Source organism: Blennius ocellaris (assembly GCF_963422515.1).
Source record: "Blennius ocellaris genome assembly, chromosome: 20".
Classification (NCBI taxonomy): Eukaryota; Metazoa; Chordata; class Actinopteri; order Blenniiformes; family Blenniidae; genus Blennius; species Blennius ocellaris.
The window spans coordinates 14,001,407-14,028,665 of NC_137669.1; the positions used below are offsets into that span (position 1 = coordinate 14,001,407).

At 44.3% G+C, this 27,259-nt stretch overlaps 1 protein-coding gene across 1 annotated transcript in view; it reads left to right on the plus strand.

Annotated features, from left to right (window-relative positions):
• The window catches only part of znf704 (zinc finger protein 704), a 46,033-nt gene extending 21,361 nt beyond the window's left edge, over positions 1-24,672 (plus strand). Inside the window, exons 3-9 of the mRNA XM_080516241.1 lie at positions 14,340-14,443; positions 15,868-16,145; positions 19,466-19,566; positions 20,045-20,339; positions 20,773-20,907; positions 20,998-21,089; positions 21,721-24,672. Coding sequence (XP_080372367.1) covers positions 14,340-14,443; positions 15,868-16,145; positions 19,466-19,566; positions 20,045-20,339; positions 20,773-20,907; positions 20,998-21,089; positions 21,721-21,835 — 1,120 coding nt within the window. The 3' untranslated portion in view covers positions 21,836-24,672. The remainder of the gene's footprint in view (positions 1-14,339; positions 14,444-15,867; positions 16,146-19,465; positions 19,567-20,044; positions 20,340-20,772; positions 20,908-20,997; positions 21,090-21,720) is intronic.
• Positions 24,673-27,259: the final 2,587 nt, after the last annotated feature.

Consider the following 27,259-nt stretch of genomic DNA (forward strand, 5'->3'; position numbering starts at 1 on the left):
GATCATGTGTATTCCCTCCGCTCATTAGGGCATATAGCAACATCAATTCAGGGGAAGCCCATCACTTGTGCTCTGTGTGTGTGTACGTGTGCATCAAGATGAGTTATCCCTGCTGCCACCCCTCTTCCTCCCTCCGTCTCCCTTGTCTTCGCTCTTTGCATTTTAAATGTGTGTCCATCATCACACCTATTACACCCATTGTTATCCTTGTATCATTAGAAATACGAGAGCCTAATTTTAGAATATTGGCTCAAGGGTTTTCTGCATAATTTATTTTTCATGGCATTTTTTTTCCCTTAAGGTTAATGTTGGCTTGTTCTCATTTAGTAAAGGCCTTTCTTTTGAATGTTTATTGTGTTTTATTTATTTATTTATATTTTAGAAATTAAAGAAATGACAAGTATGGTTATCAGTCCAATAATTTATCAGCGGATATCTGAAATTGTTGTCATCCAATCCTAGTTTTGACTTGATGACCTTGAATTGCCATTACTTGTTTGCTGTGGATCAAAAAATGTTTCATTATGTTTTCATCAGTGTGAGTTTTCTTTTACAGTGACTAAGTCCAATACTGTAAAGTCCATCTGATGCAATGATTACTTTGTTCTTGTTCTTGATCTTAATGCTGCCAGACAAGAGATGCTATTAACATCTCACACAACAGCACCTAACAGGATTTTGGGATTTCATGACGGGAGATTGTAAGGACGTCTGGAGTTCAAGAAGCAAACATCCAAATCACGCCTTGTAAGAGGTACTCGTGTTTATTTGTGTTGCGCGGAGACCCGCCTGCATTTGATGTCGGTGTTTCACCGCAACCTTTTTGTCAAGGTGCTTGTTTTGATTCTTCGGGAAAGCACGCTGGGACGCGACGATTGTATTGTCAGCAGGGATGGGTTCAGTATATCTGTATAAAAACAAAACAACCCAGAAACAAGGACGCTATATTCTAACAAAAAAGTTTTTTTTTTCAGAATAAGTCAGCATTGTACGCATTAGAAGCAGATTTACTGTTCAATATGCGATAAAAAAAAAAATCTATTGTTGACAAGTTTCTTATTTACCTGCTACCGTAGTATTAAAGTAGACCTCTGTTATTGTTGTAAGTGCTGCACATGTGTGTGTACGCCTGCCCCAGAGGCTCCGACGTACTGTATATTAGACCTCTAACCTTAAAGCACCGATCTAGGGCAAAACCAACCCCAAGTGTGTGTGTGTGTGTCTGTGTCTGTGTGTGTTCACACACCTCCCAAAGGCGAGGCTCTACAAGGGAGCGCAACCTATAGTGCAAATCTAGGCCACACTCTGACTGCGTGCACGAGTGTGTCAATCAAACGGCACATTAAAAGGTAAAGTGCAGCAGAAAGCACAGATGATCATTTCCCCCTCATCTCCGTTGCTCAAGGGGTTAACTGTCTTTATGGTGGTGAAATGAGAAGAAATCAGGACTTATATACATCAACCTGACGTGCGCATACACACATCCACTCACCGAGGGCCTACTTCTCTGCCCCGCAGCACTTTCTCTGTATAAACACATGCACCCGCTACCTGGAAAACCTCACTCTTTCCCTATACCGTCCCTGCGTCTGAGCCATTAATGTGTCACTGTGCCTTTGTCAGTGTGAATGGTAACGTTCGGGTTCAAAGGTAATCCTTTCGCGCAAAAAATCGTTTGACACGGGGTCACGAAGACAACAGCTCTGCATGTCTCATTTTATGTTCATCATTTTATCAGAAAAAAATCCAACCTGATAAAGAATATTCGCAATTCTTATGGAGTTTAGTTAAATTTGGGAGTCAATATATTAAACAGGAACGTGTCCCTTCTGACTGCTGTTGATTGACTGCAATGTATTGTAATGCATTTGGAGTCAAAAGTGCCCCACATAAGTATTGCCAGCGACTCCTCTGACAATTTAAATCACATTTGTCTGACTTTATTTTCTGTTGCAAAAATAATTACCTTTTCTTTATTTTTATGCAAGTACCAATATGTGAAAACTCATTGGATTAGTGTTGTCACAATTTAAGTGCTTTTTTCCCCCCTTCTTTGCTTTAATGGAATTTTCCAATGCTTGAAAGACAAATGGCGGCCAACCATGTACCATATCGATATGAGACTTAGATATCGTGTCTAACTATCAATTGAATCCTCAAAAATAAGGGAACAAGGGGAAACGACTCATTACCCAATTCACTAAACCAAAATCTGGATCAGATTTTCTGCTGGTTAATGTTTGTAGCTGACTCAACAACAGACTATACATCAGCGGTGAGTGGCACATGAAGGTCCTTGTAATGTTTTAATCAGTAATGTTGATGCTCTACTCACTTATTGAGGACCCATGAGCATGTCGTTACTGCTTTAAGATGGATCGTCTCTGATTCTATAAAAATGCAGACTCGCTATCAAAATAGAGGGGGGGAAAAAAAGCCTAATAGCTTTTAAACTATATTTATCTATACATTTATCAAGCTGACTGTTATATCTAAGTGGAAGTAATTGCTTCTCCCCTGTGTATGTGTCTCTGTTTACATGTATGATCTAATTTGTGGCGGTGTGGTGTGTGCAGGGGGTGTGAGTTGTTTTTTCTTTTCCTGCGCGTGCACGTGTGCATGTGTGCACTTCCAGCCTCCCAGTGGTGTTGTGTTTAAATGCTTATTTGATTAAAGTAAAGTAGGCTAAAGAGCAGCACGGAGGAGGGAGGCTGTTTTCTCCCGCGCTCCAAAAGTAGATCGAGCGCCGAGAAACGCGGAGAAAAGTGGATGCGAGTGGCTGTGTGTGGTGTCAGTAGGTCTTTTTTTCTTTCTCTTTTTTTTTTTCTTTTTCTAACTTATTTATCTAAAATATGAAGCATGTTTCCTCCACGCCTGGTGCATTATTGTCAAATGCTGCTGAGAACATGCATGGATGTGCCGAGACAAAGTGGCTCTGTTGACCTGAGGATACTCCTGCTGTACAGCTGTGACTGTCTGCACACACACACACACACACACACACACACACACACACACACACACACACACACACACACACACACACACACACACACACACAGATACACAATCAGGGCCTTTGGCTCCATGCCCAGCTAATGTGCGCCGCACCCTGTTTTTCTCCTGCCACTAAAAATTTTTTTTAATAAAAATAAAGTCGTGTTTGTTGTTTTAAAAAAAAAAGAAAATTAGCAAACATCGTGGCCCCTTTGTCCGTCTTCGTGAACCGCCATGTGCGCGTCGCGTTGTGAGTGTTCGCCATGTTCTGTGTCGCTGCTTGTTTAAAGGGCACGCAGACAGGGAGGCGAATTACTAAAGCATGCTAATGCACAATCAACTAATTAGTCACTAGCGAGTGCCGGTGGTGGGATTGCGGTGTGGCTTTCAGGAATAATATTGTTGATTCTTAATGACTTCATCACCCGCTCTAATCTATACGTGAGCGGCCCTATAGATTCACTGAGACGCTCTCTGTGCAGTGAGCAGTCGAGGGCACGCGGGATTTTCAAGGCTTGTAAAGACGGCGGTGTTGTGGTGAGGTGTGTTGCAGTCGTATTGTTCAGGAATATGATGAGGGGAGGCTTTCAGTGTGCCTCTTGAGAATGGAATATATATTAAAAAAAGAAACCACGTACCAATGCCATGTGCTTCATAATGTCTGCAGAGGAGCCCTCGTTCTTTGGGTCTGAGTGATACTAATGGTACGAAGCACTTCCTTGAACGCGGTTCTGTTTCCGTCTTTCATGTCGAACGCTTTGAGAGTCAGCAGTCACTCATAATGATGCCTCACTCCGCTAATGAAAGTCAATTTGGGCAACTTCACAGCACGGAGATCTTTTGAGGATCCCCTATCTCCTTTTTTTTCTTCTTCTTTTTTTTTTTTCTTCTTTAAACCTCTGAAGCAAAGAAGTCACCAAGAAGTTGCGTCACACAATCTTTGAGGTTCTGTAGATTTATTTTAGCCAGGCTTAATGATCATCAGTGTTTCACTAAAAAAAAAAAAACGACTTCAAATTTGAAAGTATTTAGTTCTTGAGACTCTGAAGTGTTTCAAGACACGAGTACTCCGACAGACGTGTGGAAGGGGAACTATGACTTTGCCATGTAGCTGCTCTGTCTACAGAGTAACACATCTACGATATAGAGTTAGACGCTATGCCCCCTCACGCCATGAGAAGTTTGCGTTTCAGGAAATGGACTCCAGCCTGCCGGAGCACGATCGTCTCTCTCTCTCTCTCTCTCTCTCTCTCTCTGCACGTCGAGCAAGTTTCAGGATGTTAAAGGTTTCCGTCAAACTGAACAAATGTCGGCGTGATAATTAATTCCGCAGTCTGCAGCGAGGAATGTGTGCAAAGGAGTTGCCGCACTCAAAACAAGGATCTTGAAGTCAGTGTATAACAGTAAATAGTATTTTTTTTTTCCTTTCTTTCTTCTGTGAATTACACCCTCCTGTCAGCGGAAGCTCATATCTGATGTCTGGTTCAGGACACAGCTGCAGACTCAGGTGCATTATTGCAAAGATGCAGATGGATCACTGTTGTGCAGGAGGGACGTGGAGATCGTAGAAAACATTGAATATGGATTTAGCCAACCGACTTGATTATAGGAAGAGTCGACAGGCTTTGACACCACTTAACAGGAAAATAAATGGGATTCATAAATCCTCAATGAACGACTTATGTGTTTGACATGTGATTTTCCACTGTTTTAGATGTACAAACATAGCTTGTGTTCACTTTCCCCATGTACACCAGAAAACGCCTACAGTCACTATCAAATGTCAAATATGGCCAATCTCAAATTACATTGGGATAACGGCACACTAATCTGATCCAAGTGGAAGATTTTCTGCACGATATAAGTCGGTTTGGAGTAATGCTGCGACGACAAGTTCAAATCTCAGTGTGAGGTCGTCATTAAAAAGTGAAGGATGGATTTCATCCTGATACAGAGCCCGATATTTTTCAACATAATCTTTTTTGCAAATGTTTCCACTGTGATGCATTAATGCAAATTGAGAACTTTTTTTTTTTTTAACTGTCCATTTTTCAGCATGGGAGAGCTCCGAGTTACAGCTCGAGTTACAGTGAGTCAGATGGAGGTTTGGCACCGCGGCTCTAAAGAGCTTAAGCAGAGTCTGTGTGACGGGAAAGATGCCCATGGCTCCTATTTCAAGACGCTGGCTGCCAGGCCAGTGCATATGTTGTTATGGCTAGCAAGATGACTTGGTCCTTTGATTCCATGTCTGTGTAGGAGTTTGCGTGCCCGTCTATGTGGGGGCTTCCCGAACAGATGTTCACCTCACAAACGCCGGAAGAGCCTACATGTGTATGTATGTATACGTTTGACGCCACGTGGTAGTTTTACAGCATCACTGATAAAAGTTATTCTTTTCTTCCGTCACAGCCGACTGGCACAGAGGCACCATTGTTTTTAAAGACAGACAGTCGATGAGATGCTTTGTGATTCAATGAAACATGTGGGTGAAGGTGAGGAAAAGTTGCATTTAGCTCTTTGGCTTCACCACAACTTTTTTAATTATTTTGATTGTGACGACGAACCAAATCTAGATCTTCGGCAATTATCCGATTTGACCGTGTTTGAAATGTCTGAGAGGATATTTAACAAACGCTTGAAGCCACACTATATAGTGTGGCAGAGAATAAACAATGACACACATGATCATTGAGTGTTCCATTAGCCTTTTGCTGCATCTGCATGTTCTTCCTGTGTGTATGGGGGTTTTCTCTATATTCTGGTGTGTGTGTGTGTGTGTGTGTGCGTGTGTTTGTGTGTTTACTCCTGTGATGCCCTGGTGATGTCCACTGTGTACTTTGCATTCATCCACAGTCAGCTGGGATTAGTTCCAGTGCACGGTAAGCCTTAGTTGAATTACGCTGTATAGAAGATGGATGGATGCATAAAAGCCGATATAATCTTGACCTTTGACAACAACGGAGCCAAGATCCCCTAAGATCAATACAAAAGTAATATTTAGGAAGGGTCCCACACCCGAAGGAGACTGCATGTCAAGAATATATGCACCAATCGCCGAGACTTTATGTTCACACTTTGAGAGTTTAATCCATCATTTGATTATTTAAAATCAGACAAAAGCAGTCCAAGATTATGTATGTAGGATGTTCTCTCCGTGTGCTGCTGGCCTCTATTGCAGCCATAAAAATGAAACCTCCTCCTTGAGCCTCACGTTCAAATTTATGAGGCAAATGTCATTTTGCAGCTGTTGGCGGCACGACTGCCAACGTCTCGCCTTCCATGTCAGAGGTGGAGACCCAGACTCACACTCCTTTTATAGAACAATGGTCATAATGCACTTAAACTCAAAAAAAATTGAACAAGTGACACTCTGCCGTGATGCGAGTCTTTGTATGTCTCAGCTTCGGAAACATCAGGAATGTTTTCCAACAGAGAATTGCTTTTGTTTTCACCTCCGCGTGTCAAAGTAAAGCTCCTCGGTGTTGCCCCTCATACATATCTGCCAATCAAAGGCTGTGCCCTTCATGCATGTTAGCTCCATGTCATATGCAGATTTCCATTTATGATTTTGATACCGTGTGTGTGCGTGCGTGCGTGTGTGTGTTCGTGCGCGCGTGTGTGTGTGTGGCGGAAACGGGGGAAGAAATCAGATAAGCACATTGTAGTGGAGGAGCTTTCTGATTTATAGGAGCTTATAGAGGAGGAAATGGGCTTCATAGTCCAGTGGCTGTTATAAACGAGTAAACCTCCCTGCATGGCACGGCATCAAAGAGACAAGGCGACACACACACACACACACACACACACACACACACACACACACACACACACACACACACACACACACACACACACACACACACACACACACAGAGGCATGATTTTTCGCTGTCGTTTACTAATTTTCATTCTAATCAGTGGCAACGAAAGTCAGACGAGCTGGAAACTATAGTGAAACAGAGTGCGGCTGCCGGGGAGAGAGAGAGAGAGAGAGAAGCAGAAATGTAAAGTCGGTGCAGGAAGACGAGGCGAGGGAGTACAGATAGAGGAGTGTAGGAGTGCAGTGTGCTTGGCAGTGCTGGTTTCAGGGGAATTCCACTCACCCACCACACCTTTCAGTTGCCTTCATTAGAAATGACTGATAGTGTTTGTGGGTGACACGGAAACCTAAACTGCTGGCGGTTCGCACACGTCTGTGTGCGTTTCGAACAGTGACCTTGGCCAAATTAGTTTGAAGGAGTTTGGAGAGAGAGAGCTTGTTAAAAACAACAAAAAGATTAGAACATGTAAACACAGTAGGGGCAATGAAGTGTTCGGCGAAACATAAACTGTGTTGTGAACTCTGGGCTGCTGGGCAAGAATGTGATCCGATGGCTTTCGGTTTTCTCTGACCAGATGTTTTCTCTCATTACCTTCAAATGAACTATTTCTGTCTGCAACCAAATACAAAAGTCCTCTTCATCCAGCTCTTTATCGAAGAATGGTGGGACACTGGAGGCGAATCTGAAGCGCCTTGGGAGAATTCATACACGCACTGGGAAATCATGAAACCTCCATGCAGAAAGGCCCCAAAAACCTTTTTTTTTTTTTTTTTTTTAATTCTAAACTTACTGAATGTAACGAGCATGTTTCACAGCTCCGTTTCCCCTCGTCTCCGCCGTGACCTCTCCACTGTGTTGTGGTCTGACCTCGCGTCCCACGGTGACCTCTCCCCTCCGGTTTGTTGACCTCGCTGATTGTGTCTCTGTGTTAATGTTTGGAGAAATTAGACACGGACGCCGGGGGAAGCGCCGGCACGATCGAGCATCGACACGACAGCGCCGTCCTCCCCTTTTTCGGTGAAGATCTATTTACCCTGCTTTTGCTGAGCGTGCAGTTCAAGTCAAACCGCAGACCGTCTATGAGTTTTTGTTTTTCCTATCTTAACAAATAACATCCGGTTTTGTCACAAGCAGACGTATAGTTCATCGGCCCCCACAGACCTGTCAAACCAAGAGGTAACCCAGAGTAACTTGAACCCCACTTATCTCTCTCTCTCTCTCTCTCTCTCTCTCTCTCTCTCTCTCTCTCGCCCTGCCCACTGTTTTGCTTGAAACTGAACACTCCCACAACAGTGGCTGCTCGCCTTCAGACACACTCGCCTGTGACCCCCGATGAATTTGCTCCTTCCACACTTCTCCAGAAGAAACTGCACCTCTGGTAATGGAAGTGCAACAGGTTTCCGTCGCCCACCGCAGGCACACAATTCACTCCCATTTTGGCACGCGGCCATCTCTCCCGCCAAACCCACCAGAACCCCTGAAGAGGGAGCTGTTGTTTTACTTGTGTCCGCGTTACCCAGAGAGGGTTAATACGGTCTCATTGCTGGTTCTTATTTTAACTCCTGGAGTGTCTCATTATGGCCCTTTTACAACATGTGTTCATGATTTTCTCAGCAGCCAGTGAGTGATCTGCTGGTCCTGTTTTTTGTTTTTTTGTTTTTTTTCTTAAATCAGACATCCAGTAGCTCTTGAATCGCTCAGTAACAAAAGGCCCTGAATCAACCTCGGGTGTTTTTCCCCGATACCTGCTCTGTTTTCACTTCTCTGACCTCCACGTCGACCGGCCTCAGCCTGCACACTGCTCTTTCCTCCTTGTTTAGTCTCTTCATACAAAGTCAAGGGTGAAAGAAGAATGTCAACTGGCCTGAAACATGCAGTGAGTTTAATGTCTTGTTAAAGTTCCCCCCCCCCCCCCCCCCCCCCCCCCCCGACGGCTTCATCACACAAGTGTTTTCGTTTTTCCACGTGATCCGGCCTCGCCGCCTGGAGCCTGCGTGGGAGTGCGTAGGCTTCTGTTGATCGACACCTGACCTCTGGTCCTGTCAGAAGGAGAGGTCACTCTTTGGTTGGAAGTTCTGTGATCTTCTACCAGTGTGCATTTAAAGAGGCAACAGAATGATCAATATGTTATTTACAGAACCAATTCATCAATTGGCCATATTTAGTAACATCATGTTGGTCATTTTTGTGACTGATTGTATAGTTGTGATGTAATAGTGTATCTTTACAAAGTCTTAAAGTACACCTCAGGAATGGATTATATTTTAGTATATACGAGTGAGGCGTCTCTGAAGAGTAATTTCAGTAATTAAAGAGAAATTGAAACCACCCGACAAGCCAATTTTTAACTCTAGCCTTTCAAATACATGAGCGTTTGCTACTTTTCTCTTTGTGGGGAGTGACTGTGAAAAATTAGATTTAAAGTGTTGACAAAACAACTACGGTAATAAGTCTGAACACTAAACTTTTGCCTTTACAAAAAATAATGGGCTGATTTCTTTTTTTTTTTTTTAATGATGAGAGAAGTCATTATGTACAGCCCCATTTTTTTCCATTCGTAATTAAAACCTTTTTTTCTGCATGACAATAAGAGCATTTAAATATTTGGCTCAGAGCAAGAGGAAGAAAACAACAATTTAATTGCTCCATTACCCTAATTTCTAATAAAGTATTGTTTATCCAGTAGCAGTTAGTTGATTTATTATTTTCATGTTTTTATTTTATCGTAATACATTTTTAATGTCACATTTTCACTTTAATAATTGGTTCAAAAAGTTCCACTAATATTTTTTGATTATCATACTTTTTTCTCTCAGATGTCACTTATTTGCATCTTTTTAGTTCGGTTGTGTTTGCTCGTTGTTTGGCTGGTCTATATCTTTATTATTTTGGTTTTTATTGGCGTTAAAGAACCATAATCTTTTGGGTTGTTTTTTTTTTTTTTAATATACTATCTAAGTGGAGTAACCATTAGTGCGTTTTTTTTTTTTTTTAATATACTATCTAAGTGGAGTAACCATTAGTGCTATTATTACAATATGAAACTGTGAAATTAGCTCATAATGTTGAGAGTTATTTAGTGGATCACTGTTATGCCTTTTTTTCAATGAAAAGGCTTGAGGGCAGCTGTAAATCAAATCCAGGCAATTCCGTCTGCGTGGCGCTGCTATATGAACAGAATATGTATCAATTAAAGTGTTTGTGGCCCCGTTTTCAGGTCGATTAAGAGAAACCTTGGCAGTGTCCTAACATCATTAACAGCTTCTACGGTGGAGACTCGTTTTCCATTTATGAATAGCCAGCAGCAAGATGAAATTACACGTATCTATTCCATGTAATCTGCATTAGTAAACATGCTCTTGACTTTCTCTGCGAGCTTTCTTGGCGAGAAAGCTCCAAGCCCACAGTAATGCGCCTTTTAGGAAGCCTCGGGGATCAGATATGGGAAGTTGCTTTATTGCAAATGAGTGAAGTAAGAATTTTAAAGGACAAACGCGGGAGAGACTCGCCGTCTCGCTCGCGCTCTCGACGCAAACACGCCAACAAATGAAGCTCATCTCTCTGAATTCACTTACCAACCCATTAGCCATCCCACCATGTCTCCTGTGTCACATGTATCATGTGTTTTAACATGTCCCCCTCCAACACACACACACACACGCACACACAACATATGCTCTCACTGTGTGTTAATTATAGCCATCATAAGCACTTGGATGGAAACTAAGTTTGATAAGGCCTCTAATGACGAATGCAATTTGGGAAATTCCCTCTTTTTTTTCTTTCCCCGCTCTCTCTTCTCCTCCGTCTCATGCATCATGTCTTCATTATTACTTTTCCTAATGTGCTTTTGTGAGATTTACTCTTTCATATTTCACTACGAACAAATCTTCCAGTAATTATTATCTGTCACTGTTGCCATGGAGATGATATCTATAGTCACATGATGGCCTCCCAAGGTGACCAGGAAGTGGTTTTTACAGTGGCACAGGATGGGGGGGGGTTATGGGTAAATGTGGCAGTTGTGTGCGTGGCCTCTTTTCTTGATTTATGTGAGGACTGCAATGACATCATATTCAACAACAGAGAGGGTCATAAATTAGACATCAGCTAATGGAGGCTAAGGCTTTCTCTTTGTTAACAAACTCTTCTCTTCTCTTCTCTTCTCTTCTCTTCTCTTCTCTTCTCTTCTCTTCTCTTCTCTTCTCTTCTCTTCTCTTCTCTTCTCTTCTCTTCTCTTTTCATGGTTCTTGTGGAATGACTCCACCAATAGTTTTCTTTTTGGTACATTTCAATCACGCCCAGTTAATCTGGATGCGTTGCATATAGTACATGTTGTGTTCACGTTCCTCCGTTTTGGAAGATGTGAACAACTTGGACTCCACAGTAAGATTCAGCTGTTGTAATACTGTACTGGACTGATGTGGCGACGAGGAATCTGAGTTTGAGGACAAAGCTCTTTGTTTACCGTTTGGTCCACATCGCCTCCCTCGCCTACTGGTCATGAACTGTGGGTCACGACCTTTCCTCTGCAGGGTGGCAGGCTCGGCTATCCGGGAGAGACTTAATAAATAGGCTGCTGCTACCGAGCCACTGGAGAAATTATGGCTGTCGTTTGGTTCAGGAGCAGCTTTGGGTCCCTCCGGAAGACCAGTCGAAAAGTTGTGGGGGATATCTGGGCTTCTTTGTTCTTTATATTGGATGGATGGATGGATGGATGGATGGATGGATGGAGTTTCCTACTGGCTGACAGGTGTTCATGTTCCTCATTGAGAATTTACGTGGTATTTTAAAGATGATGACGCGGTACTGTACAGTCAGAACAAGTCAACGCTTAACCACGAGTAAAGACTAAAAAGTTTCTCCAAGATCATAAAACCATGTAATATTTTTTTATATGTTACATCTGAAAAGGTTTATCCTCTTAAATTAGCTTTTAATAATAACAACTTAAAAATATTTTAAATTCAAAAGAGTTTTATCTATATGAATAGTGATTTTTTTATTTTTTTTTATTTTTTTTAAATTTCTTGAAACACAACAGTCCTTCAATCTTGCCTGGGTCTGTTTTCATTTAAAGGAGTGCTCTGGAAATCCCCTTCAGCTGTCTTCAACTTTTTATAACGTATAGTTAGTAGGTCCTGGAAACAAAACAAACCAAATAAAAAAAAAATCAACCCTCACATACTGCCTGTGGAGAACCAGAGAGTCCCGGTGTGGTCGACAAAACTACCTCAACTTTGTCTGGAACCACACAAAAACATGAAGTCAAGTTTTGATTGTATATGTATGTTAACAACTATTATTTACCACATTTAGCTGGCGGTTGTACACAAGGCCAGAGATGTAATAATCAGCACTCTTGGAGGCAAACAGCATATCAAGTCATCCCCGGTTTATTTTCTGACTGGCAGCTACAGGAGATGTTTCAGCATTTCCACTTCTGAACAGACATGAAGCTGTCAGCCGCTCGACACTTCAACCAATGGACAGCTGCAGTACAGCTGCTGAAGCACATGGACAGGCAGGTATTCTTATCAACAGTCTCATCCCATTACCAGAATGTGTTTGATGGTCAAAATGTGAAATTCTATACGTGTTTGGCTAATCACGCCAGTGGGGATGTTGCACAAAATCATGCGTTTTTCAGTAATTATGGCTATAGAGTATTCCAATCCCGAGTCCTGTCAATCACAATTAACTTAAGAAGGTCAGTCAACTGTGGTTTACTCAACTCACTGTGTGGATGTTTAACACATGTGAACGTTTGCCCAATAGGAAGTTAAATTAAGATGTTTTGGTTTCATCTGAAATGGTGTTTTCGAGACTGTATTTAAAGCCACGAGCCAAAACGGGGGGAAGTCACGACATCTGATCCTCGACTCTACAAGTTGCTCCGTTTGTGAGTCTGACAAATGTTTGCGTTCCCGATCATGTCCTGTTGTCCTGCTGAAATGGGCAATGAAAGTCATCATATGTCCCCGCGATCGCTCCCAACTGCCCACATTCGCTGACTTTATTGCAGCCATGCACCAGACAGTAAACCGCAGTGTTACCAAGGAGCTCGGAGTAATTTCATTATTTACCTCTCAATTTTTGATCCTGACTTTTTGCAACCACAGATTGCTGCAGTAACTATAGATTTTAAATGCAGGACATTTAACTGATGTGAAAAACCAAAATGAAATATATATATATTTCATTTTGGTTTTTCACATCAGTTCTCATCTGGCACATATTTGGCTCAAACACAAGTCGATTGCTTACATACTAAAACAATCACCATCGGTTTGTATCTTTTCACAAAAGCATTTTTTTCCTCGCCTCCATTTTATCCTGACAGGCATGGTTGTTTACAGTTCATTGCTTATGTCGAAAAAGAATAAAATCCATAAATAGCCCTTCCACATCACATTATATATTGGTGAAAATACAAGCTTTTGTTTGGCTGCCCAGTCATTTCTCTTCCCAGAACAAAGTGGACACGTGTTTGTTTCCCCGACAGTTATGTGGAAAGTAAGAGACGGCTTGTTTACTTCGACTGCTCGCTGCCTGCACTGCATCTCCACACCAATTAAGATGCAGCGCGACCTGCCGTTTGATCTCGGCAGCTGTGATAAGTAGGCGATCGTCGATGTCGTGTTCTTTTATGGCAGCTAGACGATTTCATCATCTTTATTGAATTGACTTTGATCATTTGGCTTCTATGCGCAGTCAAAGCCTCGCTTGCTTAGGGACCACACACACACATACAGAGTTTACCTCTTTAACAGTGTGTGTGTGTGTGTGTGTGTGTGTGTGTGTGTGTGTGTGTGTGTGTGTGTGTGTGTGTGTGTGTGTGTGTGTGTGTGTGTGTGTGTGTGTGTGTGTGTGTGTGTGTGTGTGTGTGTGTGTGTGTGTGTGTGTGTGTGTGTGTGTGTGTGTGTGTGTGTGTGTGTGTGTGTGTCACAGGTATATTGTCAACAGTCCAGCTATTGACACGTCTTTGATCACAGGGATTGTCTCTCCCTGCGGAAAACACATGTGAGGATTAAGACGCCTGTCTTGGAGTCCACACGCTCTGCTTCCCAATTAGAAGAGACAACTCTGTGTGTTGGGTGTGACTACGGTCTGCCATGTGCATTAGTTAGAGTATGTACTCTACAGCACTGGCATTGGTGTTTATTATATAGGCTTAAGGGCGTCAGTACGAGACCCACATCAGTCTACTTTAGTTTTATGCTCTTTTTTTATTATTATTATCATTTCCATGGTGTTTGGCCAATTGCATCAGTCATAAAACAAGTGGGTGTTATTAGCAGCTTATGTTGCAGTCATTACAGCAGTATGCAAATCTGAGAATCTGTATTGTATGAAAACATCTGCTTGAGGACAATTAAAAACAAGTGTTCACAGTGTTCTTGAGTCAATTGTTTTCTGTGGAACTCTGCGAGGAGAGAGAAGATGGTATTGTTGAGTCTTTCGTCGGAACGCAGGCTTGTTTTTAATCAAATCTTCTGTTCTTCTGCTGTGTTTTGACAGACGGTCGGAGGAGGAAGTGGATATGGACAAGGTGACGGCCGCCATGGTGCTGACCAGTCTCTCCACCAGCCCGCTGGTGAGGAGTCCACCTGTCAAAGTTAGCGGTGAGTGTCCTTTAAATTACACAAGTCGCGACGTCCTCGTGACTATAAATACGTTCGATGTCAAGTCTGATGAGCCACATTTTAATATTGACATTTGAATGAGTTTCGAAATTACAAAAAGTTTTTCAGATGAGCCAAATTCACGGCAGTCTGAGTTAGTCAACAAGGATCCAGATGTCAATTAATAAACAGACTCAAACTAGAAGTTACCGTAACAATGATATGATGTTCGTATTGTCTAAGGTAGTGAAAGACACACAGTAGTTGCAAAGCCTCAAAGGATCATTTCTATGCTCTCCTATACACATTTTTCACTCCCTAACAGCTTTTATATTGTGAATGCATGCAGAAGTTTACATTGATACGTCGCAGCCACCTGCTGCGCCGGTATTGTTTCATCAATGAGTTTTGTTAATCCACAGCAAAACACAACGAGCTCTCTGCCACCCATCCCATGGCAGTAATCCACAGTGCCCCCTGTAACCGTAATCACATGCCATCGTTCACATAGTCTGTGCAACCATGCAGCAGTCAACTCAACCAAAGAGGAATGCAGCCAAACCCTCCAACCACCACGCACATGTTATCACGGTCACATATCGCCGTGCACTCAGATGTTAAATGTACATCACATACATCATGCACGCATGCACAAATTGAATTTTAAATACCGGCAGTGCTGTTGGTTTCATGGTGTATTCATACATACGTTTCACCCATATACATGTGTCTGCAATCGCAACATCAGCTTTTAGCTCAGTGCACTCGGTAGATTCTCATGCACGCTACACACCTCAGGCGCAGCCGTGGCTCACTTTTCTCCGATTTTCTACCAGTTAATTGTTCAAATGATTGCGTTGGATTATTTAAAGAAAGCCCATTGTTAAACCGTCAGCGTTTCACTCAGACCACTCTGCGTTTCTCTACGAGAAGACCACAGGGAGAGGCCACTCTTCTCTTTGTTGATGAACCACTCACTCTTTGATGTAAAACACCGTTATGAAGAAAGGAGAAAAATCTGAAAAGGCTTCCTCAAACTGGGTTTCTTACAAATGCAGACTTTATAAAGTTTCCCCCAGCCTGTCTCTTCACAAAGTGAAATAGTTTTTGTAGCTGATATTCAATAGAAATGGTCCTTTGATCTGAAAAAAAAAAACAAGACCTTGAAAGTCTCTCAGTGGAATCACACAACAGGAACACAAAGTAACAAAAGTGAGCTTTATTGTCTGTGTCATAGGCAGCTCAGCAGTCTCTTTTATATGAAGTGCAAATAAAGCTGTCTGAACCTACTGGAATGTCTTGATCTCTTCTTTTGTTGTACCTCCTAATCTCGCGAAAGATGTTGTGCTGTATTGTCAAATGTTCTGCGGCTTGCTTTTGCTCACCTTCTCCTGCACCTCTTCCGGTCCCCTCCGTCCTTTCAGAGGGTCTCAGTGGGTCGTGGAAGGACAACGGCTCAGCGGGACCCTTCACCCCGTCGAGCAACAGTTCCTCTGGAGGCTACTGGAGCTGGTCCGCGCCCAGCGACCAGTCCAACCCCTCCACGCCCTCCCCTCCTCTCTCTGCCGACAGCTTCAAGCCGTTCCGCGTGCCCAGCCTGGGCGGCGTGGGGCCCGGCCCCGCGGGACCGGAGGACCCCAGTCTGGACGAGCAGGACGGCAGCAGTTTGCTCTTCGATGAGCCCATCCCGCGCAAGCGCAAGGTAAATGCTGCCACCCGGGTAAAGCGCTCTAATGTAGGGCGGACTGTTAGCACACACACACACACACACACACACACACACACACACACACACACACACTGACAGTTTGATCTGAGTCAGTATAGAGTCGGATAAACACTCAACTCTTCTGGGTGTCGTATGCATTGACGAGGGCGAACAAAGAGCATATAATGAAAACTCTCCACTTTCAATTCTTTCTGCTCTCGTCAATAGTTGGGCACGACTGCCATCACTCATCCATACGTTCCTAACCAAGTTACAGTCGTAGGAGCTGAAACTGATCCGAGCTGGGACTGTGTGAACAGGGTGGTACAGTACATCCTAGGAAATCTATCCGGTAATAGAAGTAACTGACAAAGACAGATAAACCCCCCCCCCCCATATATTTTTACAGCAGTCGGTTTGCAGCTTGATGATTAAACTGTACAGTTACAGCATATATGCTGAAATGCAATAATACTTGTGGAAATCACGTAGATAATGTCCATAACAGCAGACATAACACTTTAAATCATTCCATCATTGTTTCTGAGCGTTATTTTCCAAACACTCTGTTTTCTTTTTCCGGTTAAAATCCCAGGGACAAACAAACATTTTCAGACTAAACTAATTTCGTGTCGACAAGGTTTGAGAAGCTTCTGCAACAAACTGACTGACCTGTGCCATCTGTTTTTCTATACTGTTGTATCCAACTCAGGGTTAAATAACGCTGACTTTAGATTCTTCAGACTCAATTAGTCTCAAACTCATGTTGCGAGAAAGGTTGCAACCGCATGTATATTCTGCACGAATAGATCCACCCCGACTCAAAGAGGGACATTCTCACTGTGTGGAAGGAGCATTAACACCATTTCTGGAAGTTTACAAAAGTCACATCAACAGTGGGTGAAATTCTTTTGTCACATTTGCACGTCTGCCGGGAGACAGCTCTCAACCATCAGGAAAGAAAAAAAAAAGGTCTTTAAGATTCTGTCACATCCGAGCGACCTGGCGGATTTCTTCTTTCAAGGATGCCGCAGCTTCCACCATTAAGCTTCTGGATGTAAATGACTGATGGGTAAATGGTGAATACGCCACAGGAAAGGACATCCAGCCATTTGTTCCAGTGGCAGTTTTGTCTTTGCTGTCCAGATGTTGTGACCTCAGCAGACAAAGGCAAACACTCCGCATTGTGTTTTCCTTCCCCACTCGTCATTTCTCTTCATCTCATTTCTACACGCCGCTGACAGCTCATCTCATCCACAGCGTCACCGTCACTCATTATTTTTTCAAATGTATATTGCCCCTCTCTCTCGCTTTCACTGTTTTGCTTTTTTTCACTCACTCTCCTCATTTGTGCCTCTCCAGTGTGAGCTACTTTGCTGATGGTATCATCCATCTATTCCCCCTTTCATTCTCCGTCCCGTCTCCCCCCCCCCCCCCCCCCCCATGTGTCTGTGTCCTCCCCAGACATTTGCCCTTCATAATTACTTCTCAGCCTTCACATTCAGACGGTCCACAACAGCATTAATGATTTTAATACCTGCAACAGCAAACATAAAGATCCCGCCGGCCTCACATCTCCATAGCAAATCGATAGAGGCTCCTTGGACGAGCTCCACATTGGCACACTGCGCTGTCCTAATTGGGGACTTATCAAAAAGAACGGCACTCGGGGAGGGAGACATTTAGCAGTGCGGATTAGAAAGAGAGATGATGGCTATGAATAAAGAATGAATGAAAAACTAACAGGAATTGGAGGGGGGGGGTGGGAAACGGACAAGTCACGAGAGCAAGGATATGGAATCGCTTAGATGGCTTGAATAAATAAACGCACACTCGCATATTGTAACGGACAATACCGGGGCTTCATGCAAAATGATCTCGGTGCTCCTCCTGTGCTCTCATTTTTCTCTAGGCAACACAATACCATTTGAAGCTCCCCATTTAATTAACTGTGAAATGTTTCTTTAAAGGGAATACCCTCCCCACACACACACGCACACACACACGCACACACACACACACACACGTGCGTGCACACTCACACACATACAGTTGCTCGCACACAAAATGGTCTTTTGTTACTCAAAGACAAAACAATGCACAAGGGACAGACGATTGTTGTGTGTGCGCACGTCTTTTCTGAAAGGAGGAGGGGAAGGAAAAAAGAAAAAAAAAACATTGTGTCAAAATTAAATCAGCCCTGCTCAACAATAGTTTGAAAGACGGGCCTGTAAGCCTATTTATAATGGCTCGGACTAGAAGGGGGAGGAAACTCAGGGTTGTTTTTTTTTTTTTTACACCTTGAACACAATGTACAGGATCAAAGAGCCTCAAGGTGTAATTACAGTAAACTGATAAAACATGGAGGCTCTCAGGGTGTGAGGCACCAGCACACATACGCTCCAGTTATATGAACAAATAACCAGTTTAAAGAAAAAAACCATAATTTGAATGTATGTTTCATCACACTGCAGTATGACGAGTGCTAGTTTGATCATTTATTCGCCAGAGCCGAGACAAAAGACGCCACGAGAGACGATGGTTAAGGAAAATGACATTAGCCTTCATCATGCAAGTAGCTCACTTATAAAATACCATAAAATAAACTTTTTCTACTTGATTTTTTTTTTCCTTTGGTACTATTATTACAACTCTTATCTGTGTTTGCAAAGTCAGTTCATGAGAATACTCGATGAGCGCCGGCTGCTGGAGCCGATCCCAGCTCCCGATGGGTGAAAGCAGGTTTCACACTGGACGCGTCAACAGTTGGTGTCAAGGAGCAAACGCAAAGAGACAGATGGCCGCACGTTTACACTCACACCTCTGTGTGATTTTAGACTCACCACTTCACTTCAAAAAAATCTAATTTGACAGGAAAAATGTGCAAACTGTGCACAGAAAGCCCCTGTAAGCCGAACACGAAAACCCAACAACATATAAACAAACCTCCTGATTGAGAGCTATATTATTACGTGTGGCGTACGTCAATGAACATATCAACTCTTGGACATGTGATTATTGATCGCTTCACACTGTTGTGCCATTAGCAGAAGACTTGATGAAAGTACATAATCACATCCTGGGAAGTCGAGCTGCACTGAGGAGAAATACTCGACGTGTTCCTTTTCATTTGTGACCCGGAGTCGCACGAGCGGCGATAAGAACGCTCACATTCAGAGAGTTTTGCTTGGCGAGGGCATCTTGTTGTTCGCGCCGCAGGTGAAAAAGGGACAGGCGTCCACTTGGAAGTTCTGGTTCGGCGCCTCAGCGAAACGCCGGTCATCTTTGTTTTGTTTTGCTGTTTTCCCCTGCAGAACTCCATGAAGGTGATGTTCAAGTGCCTGTGGAAGAACTGCGGCAAGGTGCTGAGCACCGCGGCCGGCATCCAGAGACACATCCGTACCATCCACCTGGGGTGAGGCGCACACTTCGCGGTGCATCATGAAATCCCCCGGCTGCCCGCCTCGTAAACATGTCCGCCGCCGCCGCCTCCTCCTCCTCACACGACTCACTCCGGCCTGCTCTTGTTGTCAGAGCGGGAGATTAATGGCTTATGGATTATCAGCACACTGACACGTCCTGCTCGGTCGTATGTCGTGGGGTGGGGGGTGAGGGGGGGGGGTGGGGGCGGGGGGGTGACAGGTGATGGGAAAATGAGCGAGGCAGCGAACAATAACGCCCAATGATTTGCACGTTCATTCTGACATTTAAGTGGATATTGACCATGATATGCAGGGGTCGCGGGTGATTGCATTGGCACGCTCTGCATCACAACATGCAATCACTTGATTTACTTATTTATTTGTTTCCAGAAAGGTCGTGCGTCCGTGTGATTTTCACGCTCAGGCCGTCTCGCCTCACCGTCTCTCTCTCTCTCCTCACGCGTCCGCCAGGCGTAACTGTGACTCGGACTGCAGCGACGGCGAGGAGGACTTCTACTACACGGAGATCAAACTCAACACGGACTCGGTGGCCGAGGGGCTGAGTAGCCTGTCTCCCGTGTCGCCCTCTGTGCTCTCCCCTCCGCCGCCTCCCCCCTCTCCCCTCCCGGCCCTCGGCCAGCTGCCGGACTCCCACAGGCCCCAGCAGCCGGCGAACACCAAGGAGCCTCATGCTGGCGGCACCACGCCGCTCAGCCGCTCCGCACCCAGCGCTCTCTACCTCATCCACACGGACCACGCCTACCAGGTAGTGAGTGAGAGCCCTGCACACACGCTCGCTCGCACGGCGCTATCAAGGTCCCCCGTCGCGATGGTGACGCTCGCTAATGAACGACCTTGTGACCTGACCTGTGTTCCTCCAGTGCCATTAGCAGCTGTGCTAACGGTTTGTCAAAACTGCAGCATGATGACGTCATCGTCGGCACTTTTAGCTCTTTTCCGGAGCAGCTCTGATTAAAAAAATAAATAAATGTTTAAAAAAAAAAAAAGAATAAAAGCAAGCAGTTCCAAATGAAAGCAATGGAGAAAAAATACTTTCAACGTGACTTTTTAAGTTATTATGTCTGTATGGATGGAATTAGTTGCATGCCTTCTTGCCACCTTCATTCATTTTGATAGGAGCAGAAATAAATCCCACCTTCCTCCTCCTCCTCGTCCTCCTCCTCTTCCTCCTCCTCCAGGCCACGGCTCCAGTGTCGATCCCGTCCAACGGCAGTAACTTGGTTGGCTCCGCCTGCACCAGCTTCACTCCCACCAACAGCTCCAGTTTCAGCATCTCCTGGCAGTCGCCCCCTGTCACTTTCACCGGAACCACAGTAAATACCGGGGGCGCCTATAGAAATCTATATATTCATGTACATAATGATGTGTATTTCCAGGCTCACAGCTCTGTCCTCTCTCCGCAGGTGTCTCCCAGTAAAAGCCAGGGATTCGGTGAACAACGTTCTCAGACCATCGCTGTGCTCTCGTCCCCTCCCAGAGCCACCACTGCCCTCAGGTACCAGCCCCCCCCCCCCCCCCCCACACTGCTCACTGCGTCTTATCTAATACGCACTTGTTAGCTTTAATCAAAGGCTTTATTCTTTCATCTTTTTTTTTTTCCTCACCAAGATGCAACATGTATTTAGGCCAGCGCGTCTGATATAATTTCCCACTTGAATTAGCATCTTTGCTGAATCAACATTACCTCCTGTGGAGAAACATCAAAAATGGAATATCGCCTTTCTTGAATCAGCCTTTCAAATCGACACAAGTCATGATTATTCAGCCCAAATCTGGCACTAATTTGCCTGCTAGAGCCGGAAACCCCCCCCCCCCCCTGTTTTCTGTGGTGCTGTCAAATTAGAGCTGGAGAATTGGTGCTGCAGCACAAAGTGTGTATCAGATGTCCACATACATTCCCAATCTTTGCCTATTTTTGTTCAAAGTAAGATTATTTTACCATGTCATGCAAAAAAAAAAAAACAATTGTCATTTTGTTACAGTTTTTATGTGGCTGGTATCATCCCAAAGTGGGACTCAAAGGTGGAGGTTTAACTCCAACAGCCATGATCACGTTTACATTTACATAATATCCACCGTCTCTTCTGGAGTGTGAGTGCTTCACCCGTGTTCCTCCATCTCTGCAGTCGGAAGGTGCGCGGCGAGGGGAAGAAGTGCCGCAAGGTGTACGGGATGGAGAACCGCGACATGTGGTGCACCGCCTGCCGCTGGAAAAAAGCCTGCCAGAGATTCACCGACTGATCGGAGTGCGACGGTCGCCGCTTCAGGAGCCACTGAAGTTTTTGGTTGTTTTTTTTGTTTTTTGTTTTTTTTTCACCCAAGAAAGTGGGACGGGGAATCGTTTTGCATGCAATTTTCTTTTCTTTCTTTCTTTTTTTTTTTTGTCCCAGCTCAAAATCGCAACTGTCCACCAAACTGGCCCAGTCCCTGTTCCTGACCCCGCCCACTGACCCCCCCCCCCCCCCCCCCCCCTTCCAAGTCTCCATGAAACCATTCCAGATGTGGAAGCAGCTGAAGGACAGCAGAGTCTCCAGTCCAGGATTCCCAGTATTGCCTCGCCATTCCCCTCATTCCCAATTTTTGGGGAAACCCCAGTGCAGCTAAACAGTGTAAAAAAAAATTTGATCTAAAGATTTCTGCAGTTTTGTTTTTTAAACGTTGAGTTCAGTGTTGCATCTTTCTATGTTTTGTACAGCTCTGGTTTTTCAACTGAAAGTCTAGTCAAAGAAAGGGTTTTGAAGAAAAGGAAAAAAAAAAAAAAGGCCAAAAGCTTTTTTTTGTGTGTTTTGTCAACAGATTTAAACAAAAAAAAATTAACTTTTTTTATCCAAAAGAAGAACAAACCTCTTGGCTGAACTATTTTGGGGGGAAAAAAAAAACTAAAAGCACTGAGGTGAAACTCTCTTTTTGTTCTTCCATCGGTGTGTTCATTCGTTTTCATTTGGCTTCTGGACTTTTCTGGAGGTGATCTTTGTTGTCACCGACGTCACGGCGACCTCCTGGTCGCTCACCGCTCCTCCGACGGCCCCCGGTGGAATGTAGGACAGCGGGGCTGCTTCTCAAGGCCGGAAGAAATATAGAGGTGAATGATCAATGCAAAAAGAGAAAAAAAAAAGAAAGAAGAAGATGATGATGATACTATTTACAGTCAGGGAAAGCAGGTGGACCATATTTTACCACATGAGAAATCCACACAAAACCACACAATCAAAGCAGTCGATTCATTTTCTTTGTTTGTTTTTTTTATCAGGGATGACGATTCTTAAGAAAGCAAAAACCAGCAGCTTCAACTTGGGGTCAAACCGTATGCAGCACTATCTCGACAAATTCTCTCTTTCATCACATGTGACAAGTTTCCAACCAAAAACTCTTTCATCTTATTCTTTCATGTTTTGGGTTTTTGTTAAGGTGCCATGTTTAATGTTGTTGTAATGTTGATGTAGTTATTTCCTCTCTCTCTCTCTCTCTCTCTCTCTCTCTCTCTCTTTTTTGTTTTCTTTTCTTTTATTTGGTGAAACCAAGACTGTTTACCTGCCCCAACTAACCAGAGTGTGTTAAACGACCTTCCTGACAGCGCCGGACGTCAACCCCGCATGTGACGCCATAAAAAGATCAACATCTCTCACCACATACAGAGAGACAACTTGCCCTCCTCCTCCTCCAACTTTTACACTTTCCCAAAGGGAAAAAAAAAAAAAACGACTTTGTGTTTACATGCGCGCCAAAAAAGGTGCATCTTAATAATCTATTAACCAAAGGAGGAGGGCAAAAAAAAAAAAATCAAATAATTAAAAACCAAAAGTGAGGCACTTTCACTGTATGTGTGTGTAACGGAGTACTCGGTACTGTTGGGTTTGTTTTTAGAAAGTTACTGCGTCCTCTCCTTTTTTTTTTTTTTTTTTGTCAGTCGAGACTCAACTGGGGGGAAAAAAAATAAAAGTTGTAAGCACTTGATGAGATCCGCACACTCGGCAAATTCTGAGTCACATTCTCGTGGCGGTCCATGTCGTGGTTTCTTCCCGGTCGGCTCTTCATCCATCACAGGAAGTGGGAAAAGCACTTATTTGTCCCCCCCCACATCACGTTGTATGTTCATTGTTTGAAGTTTGGGTGTGATTTCGGGGGACACCGGGGATCATGACGAAGCTCCACCGAGCTTATTTCTGACGGAAGAAAACACCACATGGACGCTGCCTTTCGTTGATGAGCATTTAACTTTGTTACTGATACAAGAGAGGAAACAGGTTAAAAAAAAACATTTTTTTTAAAGATTTATTTATCTGTGTCCTCATCTGAAGTTCAGCGTCTTCGTTGGCTCAAATGTCGGGGAAACAAGATCACAAATTGTTTACAAAATGTGGACCACTTCTTTTGTCACCCTGTTTTATTTCAATGTCAAGTGGACGAAAAGTGATCGGGACAAAATGTGTCGACCCCAACAACACGCTCCGTTTGTTCCTGCTTTGTGTCCCTCTGCTCTTTGTGACCTTTGTTCAAACAAACACACACACACACACACACACACACGATCACACCGATCCCAAACCAACACCAGCTGATAAACTCACACATCCGCCCGTTTCAATACACATGAAAGTCGCAGCTCTCTTAAGCTCTTTTGATTTAGTGTATTTTTGTTTTGTTTTGTTTCTTCATGTATATATGTAGTCCATGTACTCGCTCTAAGCTTCTTTTATTTAAAAAAAAATTTTTGATGACCGATACCTGGGTCGTTACATCTGCCACCTTACGAGCCCGGCAGGTTTGAGTGCGAGGAAATGATGTAGTGCTGGACCTGCGGGGCTCCTCTTGTTTCGAGTGTAGGGCTAGCCTTAACGTCACTCTTTAAAAGATCTTTGTGCTTCTTCTGTGTCTATTGCATCGATGTTTCAGTAGTCTCCGAGCTGATTTGCCATTGTATCATGTGAACACATTATTGTTTAAGAAAAGACACGCCTATATAAGTAAAAGGAAAAGAAAACCATTTAAAAAATCAAAGCAGAGAAAAAAAGAAAAGAAGACACTTGATCTGGCATGTTTTTATTTTTCCACATATAAATATATGAATATATACTTTTCATGGATTTTGTTTTCATGTTCTGCTGAAGGAAGATTGTTTGTGGCTACTGTAGGAGGGGAAACCCAGCGGAACCTTCATCACACACTAAGCTTGTTATGCTGTATTTAATTGAGTGTGACCCGCATGCACCCGCCTCCAGCTTCTTCACGTCCCGCTCCTGGCTGACGGCGCCGCTCCGGGGTCGGGAGGGGGAAGGGGGAGGGGAGGGAAACCCCAGCGCTGATTAAAAACCTTTATCTTATTTCCAATTCTCCACTCCCTCGTGGTTATTGGAGAGGCCGCCTGCAATTAGTTTGATTGACATCTCAGTGAGCGCGTGGGGCCGGTGAACGTGAAGGAGCCCCGGGGCGGCGGGCGCGCGGGAAGCTTCTAAAGCGAGATGCCCCCGAGCGTCGCCGTGGCTCCTCCCCCAGGGGGGGGGGAAAGCTGCAGAGCTTCCTCCAAACGGCCTGTGGCGTTTCTTCCCCCCCCCCCCCGTCGGGTCGGGTGCCGGTCGAGACGCCGGCCGAGGTTCAGACGGGGGGGGGGGGGGGGGGGTTGGATGCGCCCGGTGTGTTTCCGTTCGTTTGTCTCCGCCCACCTCCCGTCCTCCATGTCTGTGGTGCTTCATGTCGTGTTTGGACCGTTCCCCCCCCCCAACGAGAGGTCGAGGTCCCAGTCCAGGTGCAAATCCCAAAACCGTTCCCAGGTGCTTAAGTCCGCATCATTGAAGTGGCAACATTTACAGGCAGCTAGTCCTCTCCGGATGGAAAGTCCGTGTTGTTTTTTTCCATGAACGAGATTGGGTCATAAAGCTAATCTCACTCCGTCCTCTTAAGAGCTAATCAGAGCTACTCCGACAGGTATCTGCTGCCACGTTCCTCCAGCGAGGACCCTGGGGTTTGTTTCTGGACTGTGGCCCGTCCCGTCCCGTCCCGCACCGCCGCACTGACACCACCTCGGTCCCGTCCACTGCCCCGCGGCACAAAGAAGGCCTTAAGCGCGAAGGTGCTCTCAGAGACGCCCGGTACCAGGCCCATCTTCGCTTTACCGTCCGTTTTGGGTGCTGAGGGCCTCGCCGGGGTCCTGGGGAGGGGGAGGAATAGTGGTGCTATGTACCTCTACAGTCTGTCCTCTGATCATATTTACTCCATTTTGTACACCATGTTATTGCTGTAGAACATGAAAATAAAAAACACCCTGCCTCAAGTCTACCAAGTGTCCGGACACGAGTTAGTGAGCGGATCATCCTAAAAACCCCGCCTCTTCTTCTTCTTTTTCCTCTATCTCTTCCTCATTGCTTCGTCATTGAGTTTCAGTGCTTTTATTTTGGTGACTCCCACTGAAAACTGCCTCCTCGTTTCTGGCGAGAGCCAAACACAAATACTCTATACCTGCAGAATACTTTATCCTTTAGTTTTATAGAAAATGCAAGGTTATATATGTGAGCACCGAGGTACTTTAATTCACTGCAGACAACAAAATAATTTTATTATGAAGCTCTGGCTTCGTCAGCGGGTTGGTGTGACTATTACATTTTGTTCTCTAGTTAACTGTAAACTAATGAACTCACTCTGCAGAGAGTTTTAAATCAATCTGCGCCACCAGGCTATGATTATCATCTCTTCAATCATCCTCATTGACCCGCCGCGCTAAGAATTTGTAATTTATTTACTATTTCTTGTCCTCCGAACCCTCTTTACAATGTCCTCAGTGGACTGATTACTGTGATCGTACTCTCATTACACTCCAAGTTATACTCAAATTACCAACAAATCAAATCCAAATATTATTATCTTTGGCATCTCTGTACTTTTTTTTCCTATAGATTTTTGGGTCAAAATGGGGCACAGATTAAAGATAACCCCCCTTTGATTTGACAGATATTTGCATGTTTTGGAGCTGTTAACGATCAGATGTCCACACGTTTATTGTGTCTGTTAATTCACTTCCTTTTGGGCGATCCTGGCAGACTAAAGCTCATCACTTGACTCAGAAAAGTGACGGCTAAACGATGCCAAACGTGCCATATGGCCCCGTCCTCCTGATCGGATGGCGTAACTTCTCCATATTAAACCGATCTCTGGCTCCCGGAGGCAGCGAGCGGCAAAACAATGGGCTCCAGAAAGGCCCTGCTATTATAAACATGTGTTCGCACAGCGGAATTAAAACTGTGGCATCAAAGGCCCACGATAGGCGGTCTTGTCGCGGTGGAGAGAGTGATATGAATACTTATGAGGACTTCTTTTTTTTTGTTGTTGTTGTTATTCAAACTGAGCCGCAGCGGCTGGTCCGGCTTTTGTTCTCTGGTGTGTTCACGCTGCCGCTGCCTATTAAAGGGCTGAGCTTTCAGCTGTGATTTATATGCTGAATAAAACAAGATAGCATTATTCTGCTTATGGATGATAATAAAATCAACTCTTGTGAGTTACGAGGGGCCCTCCCAATAGGTGTGTGTGTGCCCTGGTACATGCACACACACACACACACACACACACGTGTGTGTGCAGTCCAGCGTAGTTACCAAGCAGCGAAGGCTTTAACAGCAGTTCATGTGTGGACAGTTTTATAAGGAACGCCTGCTTTATGTACCTGATCCTTTGTGA